Source organism: Oryzias latipes, chromosome 12 (genome assembly GCF_002234675.1).
Source record: "Oryzias latipes chromosome 12, ASM223467v1".
NCBI classification, from domain to species: Eukaryota; Metazoa; Chordata; class Actinopteri; order Beloniformes; family Adrianichthyidae; genus Oryzias; species Oryzias latipes.
This window is the reverse complement of record NC_019870.2, coordinates 12255281-12274320: the sequence shown is the minus strand read 5'-3', so window position 1 is coordinate 12274320 and position 19040 is coordinate 12255281. Positions and strand designations below refer to the sequence as shown.

The 19040-nt window shown below is 39.7% G+C and overlaps 2 protein-coding genes and 1 long non-coding RNA gene across 3 annotated transcripts; 1 reads left to right on the top strand and 2 right to left on the bottom strand.

Moving 5' to 3' along the window:
- Positions 1-1668: 1668 nt before the first annotated feature.
- fbxw5 (F-box and WD repeat domain containing 5) lies at positions 1669-10167 on the bottom strand. The gene is made up of 10 exons (XM_004074756.3): positions 9945-10167; positions 7319-7514; positions 7060-7217; positions 6648-6831; positions 5721-5869; positions 5299-5637; positions 5036-5219; positions 4814-4958; positions 4495-4707; positions 1669-3661 (listed from the first exon to the last, which is right to left on the bottom strand). The coding sequence occupies exons 2-10, from the start codon at positions 7503-7505 to the stop codon at positions 3376-3378; spliced, it is 1845 nt and encodes a 614-aa protein (XP_004074804.1). The 5' UTR covers positions 7506-7514; positions 9945-10167; the 3' UTR covers positions 1669-3375.
- A 1467-nt stretch (positions 10168-11634) lies between these two features.
- On the top strand, positions 11635-12990 carry LOC105355228. The gene is made up of 4 exons (XR_909692.3): positions 11635-11826; positions 11942-11995; positions 12245-12328; positions 12402-12990. It is a non-coding gene; the product is annotated as an uncharacterized LOC105355228 (long non-coding RNA).
- Positions 12991-14022: 1032 nt separating this feature from the next.
- Positions 14023-17692, bottom strand: prdm12 (PR/SET domain 12). Its single transcript, XM_004074755.4, has 5 exons — positions 17345-17692; positions 15923-16113; positions 15681-15836; positions 15285-15399; positions 14023-14908 (listed from the first exon to the last, which is right to left on the bottom strand). The coding sequence occupies exons 1-5, from the start codon at positions 17568-17570 to the stop codon at positions 14457-14459; spliced, it is 1140 nt and encodes a 379-aa protein (XP_004074803.1). The 5' UTR covers positions 17571-17692; the 3' UTR covers positions 14023-14456.
- Between the last annotated feature and the right edge of the window lie 1348 nt (positions 17693-19040).

Genomic DNA, 19040 nt, shown 5'->3' with positions numbered 1-19040 from the left:
ACAAGGTAATCACACAAATCGTATAAGAAAATGATAAATAGAAAGTAAAGACTCTTCCTGGAGGGGTGTGGTCAGTCACGAATTCTCTTCACATCCATACAAAAAACAGAAACAGCTGTATAAAAAGCAACGACAAAGGAGGTTAAACCAGTTATTGAAACCAAAGGTTCACATACTTCTCTAGGAACTGCATTTACTGACAGCAGGGTGTTGTCCCCATAGTTGGCTGAGTTTCAGTTCTCTGAAGCTTTTGCAACGAAATGTATTCTTTGTGCTTTGGGGGAACCTCCCTCCATTCAACCCAAAGATCAGATCTAAGTTAAGCACTTGTTTTGTCTGAGCTAAGGATATGTGGACGGCTGCTGATCACTATAATTAAAAACAACCCAGCTGCATGTGAATGAAGCACGTGTGTTTCTTTAATGCTACAGCAAAACACTGCTCAGAACTGACTTTCCAAGGTTTTTTGGTTCCTGAAAACAGTTTGTAATCTGACTTAACCTTTAACTTTCAGTCAAAGGTTACTCACTACGTCATGTTCTGGCTACTTTTTCTTGCGGTTGTACTTTCCAGCACATTAGCAGCGTTCACAGAGCCATACACCATGAACTGTTCATGAAATGAAACAAAATGACTCGGTAAAAGATCCGATTTGAGAAACGTTAAGACCCCTTACTCATCATGTGAACAATGCAGCAATGACACGGACGCTTGCAGTCATTCGGTTGAACAGAAGTGACTCAAGGGAAACCCAACCTTAGATGGGGCAGAATTGAGGTAATGCCTGAAACTTTTGCTAGAAATGAAAATGAACGTATTAGTGAACAGTCTACATTACAAAAGTTATTACCATAGCAGCATATGGATACATTAAGAGGATTTATGTTTTTGGTAGAGCACACTATGAAAACATGTTTTTTCAAACATTGATTGCATTAATTACCTAAGGAAAGCAATAAGAAATTAAAAAAAAAAACTGCAAAACTTCTTTGAAACCCGAATTTTGGAAATTATCTTAAGAATTTTCCATAAAGAAAAGTGAAAACACGTCCTGCATCATTTCAAGAACATCTAAAATTAACAGAAACTGCCAAGTCAAAAATGAAAGGATGAAGCACTTCATGTACAAACCAGTTTTTGGATTATTATCTTTCAAATTTAAAACCTCAATCAAGTGAGGAGACAAATGTCCACTATGAGCATCTCCTACCGTCTTATTTAGTCTGGACTCAAAAAATCTTTTTGTTTCTCTTTAAAACAGTCAAATACAACAGATTTAAAGATGAGGGTTATTGTAAATCTATCCAGAATTCCATCATAGTGATAACTAAAAACTACAAGCAGAGGAGACCTGGATGTCACTTCAAAAAGTGAATTCATCAGTTACAACTAATTTCTGGCTCAATGCAGTTTGATGAAATATTACTTTGTCACATTTACTTCCTTTAGGGAATATGAAAAAAATATTTTTAAACAACTAGTGACTTTAAATAAAGATTTCTTCTTATTAAAATAAATTCTTAAATTTCAATTGAATGCAAAAGCTATTTATTTTACCTGAGAAATATTACAGAAATTAATTGGGAATGGGATTTGTTTGATTTTTTTTTTTTCTTTTTAAATTCAGCTCCAAATAAAATTTGAGTTGTTTAAACAATAATGAACACATTTAATTCAAAGAGCTTTTATTCAGTGAGGACATCGACTTGCAGAAACTGGAAAATTCGGCAGTTAGAAACAGACATTTTCAGACCTGAGGTACACAAATGATTTTCTTTTTGTCTTAATGTGGCATCGGAGACATCCAAATAATGCAGACTCATCTAAAAACATGTCCTACAAACCTAAAAGCTGATCAACAGTAAAGAGAAACATCAATGTGGCAGGGTTTCTTTATCTTTACTTCAGGGATTTTTAAATATGTATATTCATAAAAGAGGATTACTTTCATAAAAGGGGGAGAGAGAAGATTTTGAAGCATGAATGTAAAGAAAGATGCTCCAATGCAGAGAACATTAAAATATTCTACTCCCCCGCGCATTAAGAGATGGGTTTTTTTGAGAATGTTTTGGGCAAAGAAGCACATCACACAGCTGCAATTGTCACTGATAACGCTGCACGTTTTAAAGGGCTCAAGGGTTTCTATAGCAAAAGAGTCAAACGTGACATTAAAAAACGCTTCTTTGACCTGAAACGTGAAGTTTGAAGACATTCCTTCCATGAACTGTGTGGGTGAATATGCTGCTGGATGCACTTCTACCTTCCTTACAAAACTGTGTTACATCTTTGCAGCCTAAAACATCATAGTTATTCTCATTTTATTCATTTATTATCATGATAAAGTCTGGGTTTTTTTGCATTTTGTGTTAATTTGAGAGTTACAACATAAAAAAGTTTCAAACGGTGAGTTTTATCAGAGCTCAAACTGCGTTAAAGGAAAAAAACAAAGTGTAGAGTTAATGCTTTAATCTTGTGCCACATTTATATTATGTTTTTAAATGTTCCAGCGCCTGTTGTGCACATAAATAGTGACAGTTGAAAAGTCGCTGGCATCTCCCTTTTTTAATTTAGACCGTCAAGCAGGCATCAGTTTCTGGGGTTCCTTTCTTAGAAGAAATTCTAATTCTTCTCATAAGGAGGCTTACAAATACACTTTCATATTACACCGACGGGAGTAACAACCAGCTACAAAGACCTCTTTTTATACAGTCATGCTTTACGCCAAATACTCCTGGACAAATCTTTTGGAATAAATTACTCGATAAATCTACAAAGAACAATAGTTCCGGGTCCACAAAAGCATAAAAACCTGACAACCGTAAAACCAAGGAAGACCACAGGGAATACAGCTCAAGCTGGCTTTCTCCTTTTTTTTTTTTTTTTTTTTAACTCTTTTGAATCAGGATTTGCAAAGTTTTAATCGGGAAACATATTAAATCTTTCTATGAATTGGCAAAAATAAACATAAATCAGTTACCGGCCCAATAATGAGGACGATGGAGAAAGAAACGGCTGCAGTTGGCATGACTTGTACTGCAGCAGTGGCTTCCTCTGTAGATCAGTCTGATGACCTTAGGAGACACTTCGGGACATTGGTGATGTGCATTTAGGCAGCAACACATGACTGTTTCCATCTGCTATGCTTCATTTCAGCAGTTTCTGTAGCGGTTTCTCCATTGTGTGGTGCAACGGCGCCCCCTTGTGTATAGACTTGAGTCACGCGTCTCCTGATGGCGTTAGGTCACTACAGAGACTCGAGCAAAACCACAAAGTTGTAACCACACTGTACACAAACATGGAGTGTATGTTTGGCCGGCGGGGTGACCAGGCTTCTTCACCCTGCTCCATACCTCCCAGAGAGATTTTCACCCGGGCTCAGGGTTTTCCGTTCACGCTGCCGGCGGCTGTGGAGTTTCTGGTGCGGGTGAGCCACGACGGCAGGAGGCTGCGGTGCCTCAGCTTCCGAGGAGACGCTTGAGCGAGACGGACCATCCGCGGCGAGCGCCACACCTTGATGGTGGAGTCGTCGCTGGCGGACAGCAGCAGCTCCTGATCCGCTGGGCTGAACGCCACCGAATTCACAACGTCGTCGTGCGCCAGCCGGGCCAGACAGATGTTATAGTGTCGGTCCCAGATGTAGCCGTGCTTGTCCTCTGCTCCACTACAGATGGAGATCGCAGGGATACAACGTCAGGAGGTCAATTAATAATAATAATGGATTAGATTTATCTGTGCTTTTCCAGACGCTCAAAGCGCTTTAACAATTTAACAGTTAAGTCAAAGCATGATTTTAGCCTTGAATGTTTTGGTTTAAAACAAACACAACAAGTATAACACCAAATTTTGATACCTTTGGAATAATTCCTTGCAAATTTGATGAACCTTCCCCCCAACTTTGTTTTTTTTTTAAGACAATTTTCACTCATTTTTGACCTTTTATTTATTTTGTGTGTGGATTTATTCATTTTAACTTTGTCTCTGCTCTTTTTTATAAAACATTAAAATAGTTTGAGCTCAATTTTTGCTGAAAAATAAAAGACAAATTTTGCAAAATCTCGGGTTTCTTGTTGAATTATTGAGTAAAATAATCAAAAATATATGTGTGGTTGTACTAAAAGATTGATATTAGGCATTAACCCCAAAAAACTGTTTTAAAGATGAATTAATGGCGCAAATTCTAAAGTAAAACAAAAGTTAAAAAAGCGTTGAATGAAATGAGTAAGATATACTTTTCTTGTCTTTTTATTTTGGGAAATTGTTGACTAAATTTTGCTTTCTTTTAATTATTTTTGGTATATTCAACAGAAAAAGTCCCCAACAGTTGGAAACATGACCACCCACAGGGCAGAGGTGTTTCTTTCTGCAGGAAATTAAAACGTGGGGTGTTGTGATTGGAAACTCCTTCTTGCATTGTTATAAATCATTTAACCAGCTATTCATTTTTTTTAAAAGGACCAGCATGTTTGTCTGAAAAGCTGATTTATGGCAACTGACCTGGCAACAAAGTCTCTGCTGACATCGAGGAAGATGAAGAAGCACTCATCGTTGGGTGTGAAGGCCCGGTGAGCCCGCAGGCTCCTCCTTTCCTCCCTTAAGCTCTTCAGGTCAATGACGTGAAGGTCTATCTCTTCAGCGATGGGAGGCGGAGACATGGGGTCAGAGATGACGCATCCCGCTGGCCACGCCCGGCTGTTCACATAGAGGTACCTGAGTAGTGACAGCAGAGGAGAACGCCTCAGAATTTGCTGTTTTCCTACTTCATGGCGTGGCTCTGTGTTCTGAGGATGCACTTGAGAGGTTTTATTATCTTTACCTGTGGTCCGGTGACAATCCCATCCCAATGATGTGGCCGTGGATATCAATAACATGGTCCAGGGAATCAAAAAACTCTGAGCTCCGCTCTTCCCCAAGAACAGGACCAGAAGTTGTCATCTGGTCTGGTTTGATTCTCTTAATGCCTAGAAGATGAGAAAAAAACTCGCATGAGAGTTAAACTGAGATGTATCTATTTACTCTGGAGTATTTGAAATCTTACCGATCTGGTGAGGAGAGTATGTAAGGCTGCCGGTGGTAAACAGTAAATACGTTTTGTCTTCATCTTCCGCAGACTCAGCGGACTGGATGAGGCTGGACTCAGGGGCCTTTGTGTGGACTCGGCCCATCATCTGAGCGACCTTGGACTCGATTTCTCGATCACTGCTTCTTACATTTTTACAACTCTGAAAGAAAAATAAGTAAGAATGGGCTTCCAAGCCAAAATATATGGCAAAAATCGCCTTCATTAAACGTTTATCTTACATGAATAACCTGCTCCAGGCTTGAGACAGAGGATTGGGGACGACGGGCAGAGAAGCTGTGACCTCTGGAGTCCCGATGATAGTCTTCTTCTTCCTCCTCCCCTTCCTCCAGCTCCTCTTCACTTCCAGAGGCTCCCAGGTCGAAGAGGAGCGGTTGGTGCTGAGAATGCTGCTCTCCTTTCTGCCTCCTGGCCTGAGACTGAGCCTCATAGTCCAGCAGCAGGTCTGGGTTGTCATGGCGATGGCAGTGAGCCACCATCACCGTACGAATGGTGCTGGCATTGATGTTTTGGATCTTGAAGAGGCGCTTGACCACATTGACGTTTTCTGATTCGATGTCCTAAAAGAAGAAAAATATGTTATTTTGTAGTTTGGACTTTAGCAAAGAACGAATATTAAAAGAAAATTCTGGCTCTGTCTCACCTGGAAGGCTTTGTTGAGCCAGAGAACCGAGCAGGATGTCATGTTGCCGATCCAGTGCAAGTTTCCAGAGATCAGGTGAGTTTCGTTTAACCAGCAGCCAAAGACATCATACGGCTTGTTTCTAACCCGCGACAACAGTGTGTAGTTTTCTGTATGGGTGCATTGAAATGAGACGGATGAGCAACAAATCTCATACCTCTACAATTTGCTTTCCATGAAAAAATAAAAAAATTAATCGGCCTAAAATAGTTCTATTGTTTTTTTGTGCTTGACTGTCATCCTGAAAATGCTGGAAGCGACATAATATTGTATTTCAGTTAGATGTAACAAGTTTAGATTGATTTCATACATGTTACTCATTCTGAGTTTACATTTTTTGTTATATTTGCTTAAAGATTCCTCTGATCATCTTTGGGGTTTTTTCCCAGTGTTCCCAGTGTCTTTTTTTTTATTATGATTATGCTGTTTTTCGCCTAAATCAAAAAACCTGTATAATTTTCTAGGACATAGTTTCTGCAGAGCGGCAGTAGTTCAGTAGAAATTTGAGTTGTGGGCAGGACAGTTGCCGTGGAGCAACCCCGCCCCCCTTCCCCTCCTTGTTCCAGGGCAGACCAGACAGCTTGTGGCCCACCCTGTCAGTGCATTTTCTACACCTCAACAAAGCGGCATCAAGCAGGGATTTTTTTTTGTCTGCACCTGAATCACAACAATTTGCATAAAGAAATACTCAGAAATGCAACTTGAAGCTTATTTTCCCAACATATGTCCACCATCATCAGAAAAAGGTCAAAAATACGATTTTTAGAGGGAGTCTTTAAAAATAATCACAAATACATTATGGTGGGGGAAAAAGATTATTTGTAACCAAGGTGAAATCTGAAATCAATCCTCCAGATAAATGTAGAAAACACTTTTTTAAATTCATACCCATGCTTATGACGGCGATTTCCCCTGACGAAGAGTGGTGAGGGCCCAGATAGACTCCAGAAACCAACAGCAGGCTGTCGTCAGCGTTGAACTGGGAGAACTGGGTGTAGCCCCAGTTGAACTGGCGCATGCTTGAGCTGTGTACCAGTGAAATAACTCCATCTGGCCTCTCCGTGTCCCACAGCTGCAAGAATACGACGGGTTTAAAACAAAAAAGTGGATCGCTTTGATTTATCTTGTAAAGGAGTTTTTTATGGAAACTAACAGTGTCTCTTTTCTAATCAAGTTACAAAACGCATCTTCTGTCGTGAAGTTTAATAGTTTTGTTACTTTTTTTAGGATCAAACAGTCACAGCTCACTTTGGGAGACAGAAAATAAAAGGAAGCCAACATAAAAGTGACATCATCCTACCTTAACTGTGCAGTCTTTGGAACAGGAGGAGAAGCGGTGACCTCTATGAGAAAAAGCTAAGTGTAGAACCTGGTCGCTGTGCTCTCTAAGCGTCTGAACTTCCACACAGGGGATACAGTCATAGAGGCGCTTGAACTCCCTGTACCAGGAAAAAGCCGCTGCACACAGAATCAAAGTTACTTTAAACGTGTATCTTTGAGGAAAAAAAAGTTAGAACATTTTAGTTGAAATGCTTCCTAGAAAAACACAAAGTATTTACAGGGGTGTCGAGGTACAGAGCGGGGTATCCGGTAGTAGTTGTAGAACAGCTCCCTCCACAGGAACTCATCTCTGGAGACGGCCTGCCACTGTCTGCAGGTCAGACCAGCTCTCAGCACGGCAGTGTGAGACAGACGCAAGAAGATCTCCAAAACCAAGCTGTCGGGCAGAAGTAGACAGCCCTCCATCCTAACATCCTGAAACACACGAGTACTTTATGTTAGCTTTATGGCTGTTTGCTTCTGAGTCACAAGAACACACACACTTTAAGTACGTAACTTGTTCCTATTCATTTCTTTCCACTCAGCTTGGCTTTTCTCCAAAGCTCTGCAGCAGATCTCTTTCTCCACATTCAGAAATAACATGTAGTGTTGTGAAATTTACTGAGCTGAACCAAAGCCATGCTTCTGCTAATAAAGACCACAAGCTGACTTTTAATTAAACAAAATGGTTTTATTGCAACCGAATGAAGCCTTTATTCTCTGTTAATTTAAAGATTTGAAACTAACCAACCAATTCAGTGGCCTTGTGGTACAGTTTCTGCCCTGAGACAGGAAGGTTGTAAGTTGAAATCTACTGTGGAGTTGTACCAAAGACTAAAAATAGGGTATGCTTTACACTCGTAAGATAAGATGAACTTTATTGATCCTGCTGTGGGGAAATTCAATTGTTACAGCAGCTCTGGGGATCAAGCATTAAGGTGCAAGGAAAAATAAAATGGGTAAAACAATCACAGGTAAGGTAAAAACAACATTAAATAAAATACAATTCTTCAAAAACTCTCATTATAAACACTGTAATGAACTGACGGAGAAAATGAAAAGCCCCGGAACTAAAGAAAAAAGCAGTAGAGCATTGAATGTTTTTGTCAGGAATAAACCATTATTGCATCTGTTGTAAGACTGTTTAGTTGTCCAGTCCAACAGCGGTTGGAATGAAGGAGCTGCGGTACATCAGCATGAAGGGCTGGATTTGGGTTAAATCCAGAGCACAGCTGTGTCTGCAGCTCACTGCTGCCCAAAGGGATGGGTAAAATGCAGAGAACAAATGTCACACACCAAGGTACGTGTATGACAACTAATGGGCCTTTAACTTTCAATAAAAGCAGTACTTTAAAGTTTGCATCAACTTACTAAATAATCCTAATAATTTTCTTTGTATCAATCTCTCCTTATAAACCTTTCCCTTTGCTATTAATCATGGCACATTTGGGTATATCTATAAACATTTCAGCAAACGTATTTTTAAGTACCCTATCCAAAACTATCAAAAATAATTGATATTTAAAAATCACAAAAAAATGCTACTTTGTAGTACCAGGCGTCAACCTGAGGCTCCCTAATGTTGTCATGTTTATATTCAAGAGAAAAAGGATGAAGAAACACCAAACAGATAATTATAAAAAATAAAATCCATGTTTGACTTTACTTTCTTGCATTTTTAATTTAAGTAAATTTGCTGCAGCAAAAGGATCTTATTTAAACAAGGTGTGTTTTATTTTGAAAGGAACTCGTATGTGCATTTGTCTAGAGTAAAATAAATTACCGGTAAAATATTCATATATAGGAAAAATATCACACTGTCTTAATTAAATTATTGTAAATACATAAAAACTACATTTTATTAGTAAATGGCTTAAAGGTTACAAAAACATAAATAAAGGGTATTTTCTAAACAAAGTGAGACTTTGCAGCTCTTGTTGGGTTTTGGTGAGTAAAAAACTGGACCAAATGGCTCTTTTACTGTTAAAGGTTACAGTCCTCTATATATAATTACTTAAAATGTTTAATTCTCATGCCATAATGAAACTATTCAGAGCACTTCCCAACTATTAGATGCTAAAGAACAAATAAAATCTTGCTGCTTTTCGGGCCAGTAGATCTATCATCTAAGCGTTCCTAATGTAGCCAGTTTTGGCAATAAATGTTCCAAAAATAAAACTCGTTGTTCGTGTTTGAAAAGCAACAGCTAAACAAAACGTAACTAACTGTCATATAAGAGTTTTCTCTTTTAATCCGGTTTTGGACAAACTTTAAATTTTGGGAGTCAATTTTTCTACTTCTTCTAGTTCTTCAGAAAGTCGCGTCCTAAGCCAAAACAAAAACAAAACGGAACTCTTAATAAAAAATAAAAAAGATGAATATATGAACTCTTAAAGTGTGTTCTCCCTCCCCCTACCCCATTTATTTATGTAACTACAATAACAATAACTAATGTCTTAAACGTTTTCCTTCATAGCTTGTGTGGCTCAACATATTTTGCTGAAGAGTTGTTTTTCTATGTAGTTCAATGGTGAATCCTTATCCTGTTTACACCAACAGCAAAATCGGTTATCGTATGTGTCAACATGAACTACTCGGATATATATCAATTTTAGCGCGTTTCTAATCGATTTACGATATTTCTTTGCAGCTAAAACAAACAAATATATCTATCTAGCTAGTTAAACCGGCTAACTTGTTAAGAGCTAACTAGCTGCTAGCTGACATTTGTCTCAACTTTTAGCTAACGAGGCTAAATTGTCGCAACAAGACGCGGTTTGGCTCCCAAACAGGCAGTGTCATCTCACGAGTTGACGAGTTAGTTTGCGTTCAATTAAAAAACAAGCGATGTGAAATGTGACTCACCTGCTGATCAAAGTTTTTTGAAGAGAAACATTTAGGCTGCGTTGAAGGCTAACCGCACAAAATGAAAACAATCGCCCAGCAACACAGCGGAGCTTAACAAGCAGATAGCAGAGGCATCGATGCGGAAAGACCAACTCAATCGATTCAATCTTTTCGCTGCTTGAAGTTAGTTCCTTTTTATTTTATTTTGTTTTTTTTTTGTTTTACTTTCTTTATAGTTGCTGTATTAAGGATTCTATAAACTGATGTTTATTTCTTCCCATGATTCCCCTCGGCATTCACATATTTATTTGACGTGCTTTTTATAAATAAAGTTTTTATGAAGTTTTTTCTTCCCATGTGAAATATATTTGAATAAGAACATTAATGCACAAGTTAGGCTTTACTCGACCCAAGAGGAACAAATGATGCATTTTATTTTATTATTTTTGTAATGTTCACCCTTGTCACATTTTAAGTGGAACTAGACCTGCACTTTAAATTTTTAAATCATTAAAATTAAATCATTTTTAAATCATGTTGTCAGACTTCTACATGGTCTTTTATTGTGTTAATCTACACTCACAGCCACTTCATTGGGTACACCATGCTAGTACCAGGTTGGACCCCCTTTTGCCTTCAAAACTGAGAGTCTGATCCATATTGACATGATAGCATCCCGTAGTTGCTGCAGATTTGTTGGTTGAACATCCATGCTGCCAATCTCCCGTTCTACCACATCCCAAAGGTGATCTGTTGGGTTGAGATTTGGTGACAGGGGAGGCCATTTGAGTCCAGTGAACTCATTATTTTGTTCCAGAAACCAGTCTGAGATGATTCTGCTGGAAGTCACCATAAGAAGACGTTACACTGTGGTCATAAAGGGATGGATATGGTCAGCAACAATACTCAGGAAGGTTGTGGCATTGTATTCATGCTCAATTGGTACTAAGAGGCCCAAAGTGTGCAAAAAAATGTACCCCACATGAATACACCACCAACAGCCTGAACCGTTGATACAAGGTAAGATGGATTCATGCCTTCATGTTATTGAAGGCAAATTCTGACCCCACAATCTGAATGTGGCAGCAGAAATCCAGAATAATCAGACAAGGCATCATTTTTCTAATCTTCTATTGTCCAATTTTGGTGAGCCTCAGTTTCTTCTTCTTAGCAGACAGGAGTGCCACCTGGTGTGGTCTTCTGCTGCTGTAGCTACTCTGTCTACAGGTTGGATGTGTTGTGCCGTCAGATATGCTCTTGGTTGAAGACCTCAGTTGTAACCAGTGCTTATTTGAATTACTGTTGCCTTTCTATCAGCTGAAACCAGTCTGGCGATTCTCCTCTGACCTCTGGCATCAACAAGGCATTTCCACCCACAGAACTGTCACTCACTGGATATTGTCTCTTGTTCAAACCATTCTCTGTGAACTGTAGATATGGCTGTGGATGGAAATCCCAGTAGATTGGCAGTTTCTTAAAGACTAAGACCAGCATTCAAAGTCACGTAATAATCTTTCTTCCCCATGCTGATGCTTGGTGCAGCAGATCATCTTGACAATGTCCACATGCTTAAAGGCATTGAGTTGCTGCCATGTGATTGGCTGATTAGAAATTTATGTTAATGAGCAGTTAGACAGGTGTTCCTAATAAAGCGACCAGCGAGTGTATTTACAGCACCGCAAAAAAGTACAATCACTGATTAACTTCTTCAAGAAAGACAAAAAGCAGATCTTTTTAACTTGTAACACATCAATGAAGTCACAATAAATTGTCACCTGGTTTTCCTTTTTTTTTCTCCGGACCAATGTTGTCATTCATGTTTAATAAACCTATTGGAGCACTAAGTTGTAACTGTACACCTTACGCGTGTGGCAGCTCTTGGTTCAGCGCATCAACATCTGTAAGTGGATAACAGGAGATTCTGTGACTGATACACTGCAGTGTCACTGTGTTCTGGGTTTGGTGCACTAAAAAGGAAGACATATAACTGATTGAGGACTTGCATCTCCATACAGACCACGAAAAAGACATTTTAATGTGAGGAGCCATGCTGTGACTAATATTTTCCGGTGAGTTCTGAAACATATTTGTTCTGTTGCAAAAATAGTATTTGTTGAGCTCAATTTTTACAAACTGTATCAGCTTTAGGCAAGCCATTAAGTTTACAGTATACATTTAACGGATTTAAGAAAATCTATTTTGAAGCATTAAATGCTGTTTTAAAAATTGTGAAATCTAAGAACAGGATCAGATTACCTGTTCCTGCATCGTCTCAGTGTGGCTGATTAAACATCCAGACCCTTCCTGGCCTTTTTCAGCTCTGCACAATGCAGCTGTGTGGGTATGCTCTTGCTGTGGATCCTCTGGGAAAGAGAAAACATCAACTGGTTACCAGTGTAAAGGTGATTTTCATATGTAAAATAATTAATTTAAGTTTAAAGAACCTATGACCTAATGACTTCTCCTGTTGTGCAGGAGAATCGGTGTGGACAGTCTGTGGAAATGGAAAAGCTTCTGGTTACAGCCCTCAGAAGGATGGATAAAAGCAAATCTCCATTGACAAAAGAATGCCTTCCCACTTAGGATTTCAAAAATGGCTGTACATCTGATATATGTTGCACTGCACTTAAAATAATGACGACCTATCTGAAAACTTCCTATTTGGAAGGTGGATAGAGTCTGAAAGCATATAAGTGCACTATGCGACTCATTCATCTGGATACTGTAAGCCTTACATCCTTAATGCACAAATTTGTTTGAAAAAAGAAAAAAAGGAAACAAAAACTCAGATTGTGTGATTGTCTTTTTCACCTAAATGTGTAACTTGTCCCTCCATCAGAGGACCTAGCTGCTTGTCTAGCTTTTATCTGTTGTCTGACGCCATCTCGTGGAGATAAGATGCAACTGCATCAAACAATTATGCCCTATCGCTGACAATTCCAAGTTAATGAGCTATTCATCAGTTTTCTTAATAATGATGAAAAGTAACATCAAAATAAATCAAAATAATAAAAAATGATGAACAGTAATCATTCTGAATAACAATATATCCACAACTCCTCCCGCTGTCGTGCGTCGAAGTAAATATCTGTGTAAATCAGAAAGTTGAATTTCAGTGTTTTACTGGAACTGCACTTGGAATAATATTGCAAATGTTATTTTGATGTCCTTTATTTTGCAAATAATTTCTTTGAAAAAAATCATTTTTTCAGAACTTTTAGTATTGTTTTTTTGGAGAATTTCTTTTTTTTACATTTTTTCTACGCAGTGAAGATGAAAAAAATTAACAAAACTTTTCACATTGAAATCCCCATCTGTAATATTTGAGTAATTTAAGTAAAGCAATTTTATAAAAAGTGATTCTGAATTACTTTGATACACTTTTAAAATTTAAACTGTAGTCCTGACAGTCCTTCTCACATAGTGGGATAAAGACTGATTTTCAGTTTTTTAATGACAAACCTCACAATTTTAATAATTTTTCACAATGTTTTCACGTTTATATTTTTTTATATGTCTATTAGATAGTCAAAAACATTTTCAACACCTTAAATCTGTCTTTGATCACTAAATTCCTTTAAAAAAACTCAATCATATAATAATCAGTGTCACTACTTGAATTTTCAATTTAAAAACAGTTACATTAGTTTTCTTTAATTGCAAAGAAAACCTAGAAAATTAAAGAAAATCAACAAATTGCTTTACTTGTCAAAGAGTAGCTTCATAAAAAGCAGTTGGAGATGCTTGTCTAAACACATTTTCATACTGCTCTGCAATATGTCTTGTTTGCTTTGTTGAAAATTAAAGCCATAAAAGTTTGTTTATGATCTTAAATAATCTGCATCGGGAAATAATTCAAATTTTGGGGGGATTTTTTTTCTCATGAGGGACGCATTTTAAAAAAAAATCTTGCTAAAAGATTAAAGTTTCCCAATGCGTTTTAATAACACAAATTCAAGACTAAAAAACATTCAACATATTTTCTCATTTGGGATGTTTGAAATCTACTTCAAGGATCAAGTGAAGTTATCCGAGTTATCATACTGTCATGTTTTTTATAGGGGAAATACATTGGATGAAAAGTGCAGGAGAAAGATTTTTTTTTTACAATATTGCATCTTTAATTTGTTTCAATCAACAACGGTATTTACATTCACATGTACAAATGCAGCTTTAGAATTCCATATTTCTTCCAAGTCAATGTTAGTGACAACTGGAACTGTACAAAACGGAGGACAGGCCTGAGCTGGTGGGATGAGATGAAGCTGAAAGATTACTGGATGTAAAACTGTCAGCCTGAACCGAAGTATGACGTCACTAAAAGTAAAGACATCTTGACCAAATATTTAGGCTTCCAAAATACAAAAATCAACTTTTTCCACGATGTAATTTGGCCACGACCGAACAAAAATAGCAGGAATCTGAAATTTACAGTCATCATGAAGGGATTTTAAGAGCACGCTTTACGGCTGCAGATACAGTCCTGGGCTGGGCCTAAAGTGCAACGTCGTTCCGCGCGTGTGACAATCATCATAGCACCACAGTGGGGATGTGCCGCACCAGAGGCATCTGGTGCGCCCTGGCAGTCATCTGCTGGGGAGGAGGAGACGCTTGAGGCGCCGCGTCTGCCACGCCGGGCGACGCCGGCTTGTGCCGCGCGCTCTTCTGGTGCGCCCTGAGGCCCGCAAGCTGCGAGTACGCGCTCTGACACACGTGGCACTTGTAAGGCCGCTCGCCGGTGTGTAAGCGCACGTGATTGCGCAGTGTGGACGACTGGCTGAAGCGGCGGTTGCAGAAGCGGCAGACGAACGGCTTGTCCAAAGTGTGGATGCGCATGTGAGAGCGCAGGTTGCTGCGGGAGTTGAAGCCGCGGTGGCAAATGACGCAGCGCATCCGCCCACTGGTGGTGGTGTTGGAGGAGAAGGAGGAGGAAGAAGAGGGAGAGCAGGAGGAGGAAGATCCATCAAGGGCGTGAGAGTCGTCTGGGGGAAAAAAAGAGTGTTATAAATCTGCAACGTTTTTCATGCAGGATTAGTCAAGTTGTTTGTATTTTCTTGGATTCTAGAAAGCAAAAACAAACCCTAACCACAGATTTCTGATTTTAACAGACATATAAGTGAAATAAAACAAGATTTCTTCCAACTTTTTATTGGTTCACATGCGCATTAGACAAGAGAAACAGGAAACATGTTTTTTTATAAATCAAACATTAAATGATCCGACATGGTAGAGATGCTTTCACCCATACTTGGGAGGAGTAAAAACTGTCAAATATTTCAAGAGTTAAAATATGGATAGTTTAGTGCGTCAAAAATACGTTTTAGTCATTATGACAGATGAAGGGTTGGTTGTTCTCACCATTTCTGTTTTTCTTGTGATGTTCTTCATCAGTTCCTGGAACTCCGGGAATTCCCAAGAAGGTGTTGTGTGTGTTTCCATACCAGACAAGAAGCTCCTGGTCTGGTGGAATAGTCTAAGAACAAGGGAAAAGTATTGTTTTATTTATTTTGTGCGTTTTTGCGCAACAGGTTCTTTGAGGCCTTCTGTTCTTTGGGTTTCCGTTTTTGAAGGCCAGCACTGGAAGTTGCACATTTAAGGGGAAAAAAGCAACACGGAAATACTGCAGTTTGGAAGCGCCTTTCCTTCCATCCATGACAGTGCTTGTTCAGTCATTTGAGCAGAAATAGCGCAAAGTCTGCACTTTTGAAGCCAGAACGAAATGGAACTGAAAGTTTTTTCTTGAGGAATTCTCACCTCCACAGCCTTGTAGAAGATGCTGCTGCCGATTTGCACCACCTCCAGATTCTGCTCCTGCTCATTCCGGGCGCACTTGATGTAAGTCATCCAGCTGCGCTGGTCCTCCTGGCTGGCATCGATGAAGTAACGCACCGTTCCGTCTTCGTTGAACACCTGAGCTCAAAGAACAAATACACAATTTCAATGAAACAAGTTTTACAGAAAACCGTACATGTTGGAGTCAGACTGTGGTTGCTCACCTCCCACATGAGGTTGTTGTTCTTGAGTAGATCCACGTGTTCAGGGGAAAGGAGTCTCCCCGTGAAGGGCCCCATCTCAGTCCCTGCTTTGATCCATGTCTTAGAGAAGATGCCCAGACCTTCTCCAGGGATGGAGCTCTGAGCGATGATCACCTCGCTGGGCAGAACCAGGCTGGACAGCTTCTGCACTTCTGTCAGAGCAGAAATTTGGTGTTTTGTTAAAGAAGTGGATAGATGTGCTTCAGATTGAAGGTAAAAAGTGCAAGCTTGTGATGCGCAGCAACTCCAGAACTCTGGACTATTCTTTTTTTTCCTTCAAAAGTTCTGAAAGCAGCAAATGAACTGGATCGTATTTCAGTCACGAAATATTAAGCTACACCTTATCATCCGTTTAATTCGATTATCTGGCTGAATTGAAGGTTTTTGTTGTGCAAAAACCCCCTCGGAAAGCATTTTTATTCGCAGCAGAAAGGGGTGAAAGGAAGAAGAATAAAAAGGTGAGCCTTTAAGATCAAAATCAAAGATTTCTTTTAAAGATTGCAGGAGAAAAAGCCCCGCCGAATGGGGGTTAAATGGTCCTCTATTGCGCAGGGTCCAGCAATTTGTCATGCTTCAGATGTGATATTCATTAAAGTTTACTGGAAAAGGAACGGCTAATTCCAAATTCATTATCCTTTTAAGAACTTTGTAGCAATAAATTTGCGCTGAATGAAACGAGGGCTTGTTTAAAAGGCTGGGGAATTTCTGCAACAAAAAAATGGAAAGGCGATTAGATGCTTGACATGCAATGAATAGCATTAGATTTAGCCTTCACGCTGCATTATGCGAGGAACAGCAAATCTTTTAAGGGGAGAGAAAGAGAAAAGCTCGGGAGCCCCATAGCTGACAAGAGAGGAAAAGAGACTGTCCGGAGATTGATGAATGCGGGATAAAAACCTCTGGACATCTCAAAGAACGGACACTCTTTTTCTTTTCTCTCTTGCGCGAGGTTTAAGTGAAAACTTTCCCAGGTCAAGCACAAAGTTAACCAAATGAATTAAATGCTTTCAGTCAGCTGCAGTTACACGCAACAAGCCGCTGAACTCTCGCTGCTCTGGAAGGCTTGATGCGTGAAATGGATCAGAAGAAAGGTGGGCAAAATGTGTGCAATAGTATCTTAAAACATTGGGAATCCCTTTTTATAAGTCAAATTTACTATTATTTTTTATTTAGTTTGGAATTTTAAAAAGGCGCATCTCTAGGATTGGAGTTTAGTTCAACCTTTGAGTTTTGTGAGCAAAAATGCACTAAAGAGTGCGCTTTTTATGCACGATTGACTTGATAATTAAAATGTATCCGCACAATACGATTAGATAAAGTAGAGTCATCTATTACATTAAACACCTTGGGGATAAACCCGCGTGAAACAGCAGGCCAGTTTACCTCCAGCGAAGGACTGGGCCAGGACTTCAGCCGTGAAGGCGGTTTTTGTGCTGACGCTGGCGCTGTGCCGCTCCTCAGCCAGGTGCTCGCCCAGCACGTTCCTCCACCTGCCGTACAGGAAACTGTGCAGGATGTCCGAGGTGATCACGTCCGAGAGCGCGCGACCGGGGCACTTAAATCCAGACTTAAGAGTCAAGGTGTCGGCGGGCAGCACGGAGCCCATCATGCAGAGTGGAGACGCCGTGAGAACTGAAGACGGAGAACAAGTGGACACACGTGCGCAGAGCTGCTGTTCCTCAGTTCGCCCTCCTGCTCCAAAACTGTGCGCGTGAAGCTGCGCTGCCCGGCTGTGAGGATCTCTTTATATAAGTGGCTACTGTGACCCCTGTCTAATTACTTATTAACGACACACCCCTCACGGTGCAGACCTGCCTGCTGCACTTAAAGGAGGGGGGCAAAACTTTACTTAAGTAATTATCTGAGGGGACAAATAAAATTAACACGTTTAAGCTCAAAATAACAAACTTTTTTTTAAAGGTTCATAGAAAATAAAATAAACGTTTCCCATGAGATTTGAAAACATTTAAGGAGATTTTACACTTGGTAAATTCATTTCTTAGAATTATCCAACAAAATATGTAAGAACTAGTAAGAAAAAAAAAGCCAAGATGGACAAGAGAAGAAATTCCGAGTATTTAGGGCGAACCAAAAGTTGCGCATTTACGCACAGAAGTGGGTCATGGAGTCTGGGAGTTGCTCGCCTGTTTTTTTCTCATGCATTTCGTATTCATGCGCTGGTAATATTTTTTTTTGTCAAGAGTTAGCGCGGGAATAATAAGAATGGAAACCAGTTTTTTTTTTTAAAGTCCGGCATTATTCAGGTCCAGAAAAATGCAAAGCTGCTTTGACGTGCTGGACTTTTTTTCAAGCCCTTGTTGAGGTAAGCGGTTTAATATTCATGGATGTTCGGAGCCCCCTCGGTATTGTGGAGACGTTTAGATGAGTATATACGGGCCCCTTTCTTCTCTATAGCCGCAGTCTTCTGTGTTTTTTCCTCTCTTGCCTATTTTTCGGGCTTGATGGACTGGGGCTAAATGGGCAGTTTTCCTTCTTTTCCAGCAGAGAGGACATCTTTATTCCATCCCAGGCTCACAGGTTTCCCATTCAGCTCCCCCCCGAGTAATGTCAGGGCCCTGAAAAGTGCTGCAAATCAATCTTTCATGGTGTTTTGAGGGCAATTTGACATCCATGCACTCCTCTTTTCACTCCAGCAACTACAAGGGGATTGTCCGAAAAAAATGGGCAAGTTGTGCTTTCTGTCTTTCTCCTCACAGTTATGGACTGTGCGCAAAGTAATGGGAAAGAAGATATGGCAAGTAAATACAATGGTGGAGAGTTTTGTGCGCAGCAGAGATAGTGAAAAGGCAAGGTGAGTGACAGGGCACGAAAAAAGATTACCGAGAAACAGCTGCTTTTTATGAGCGCGCCCCTCCCACGTTTGTCTCCTTTTTCCCTGATGAAATTTCTCCCCGCTTTCAATAGGATTCTTTCTCATCTAGATTGATTTACATTTATAGCATTCATCACAAAAAACCCCTCCGAGGTAAATGGCTCTGGAGGGGGGGAGAGGGGGTGGGCCGCTTCTTTATTAAAGAGGAATTAAATGAATTGAATTGGGGTAACGCATGGATTTGAT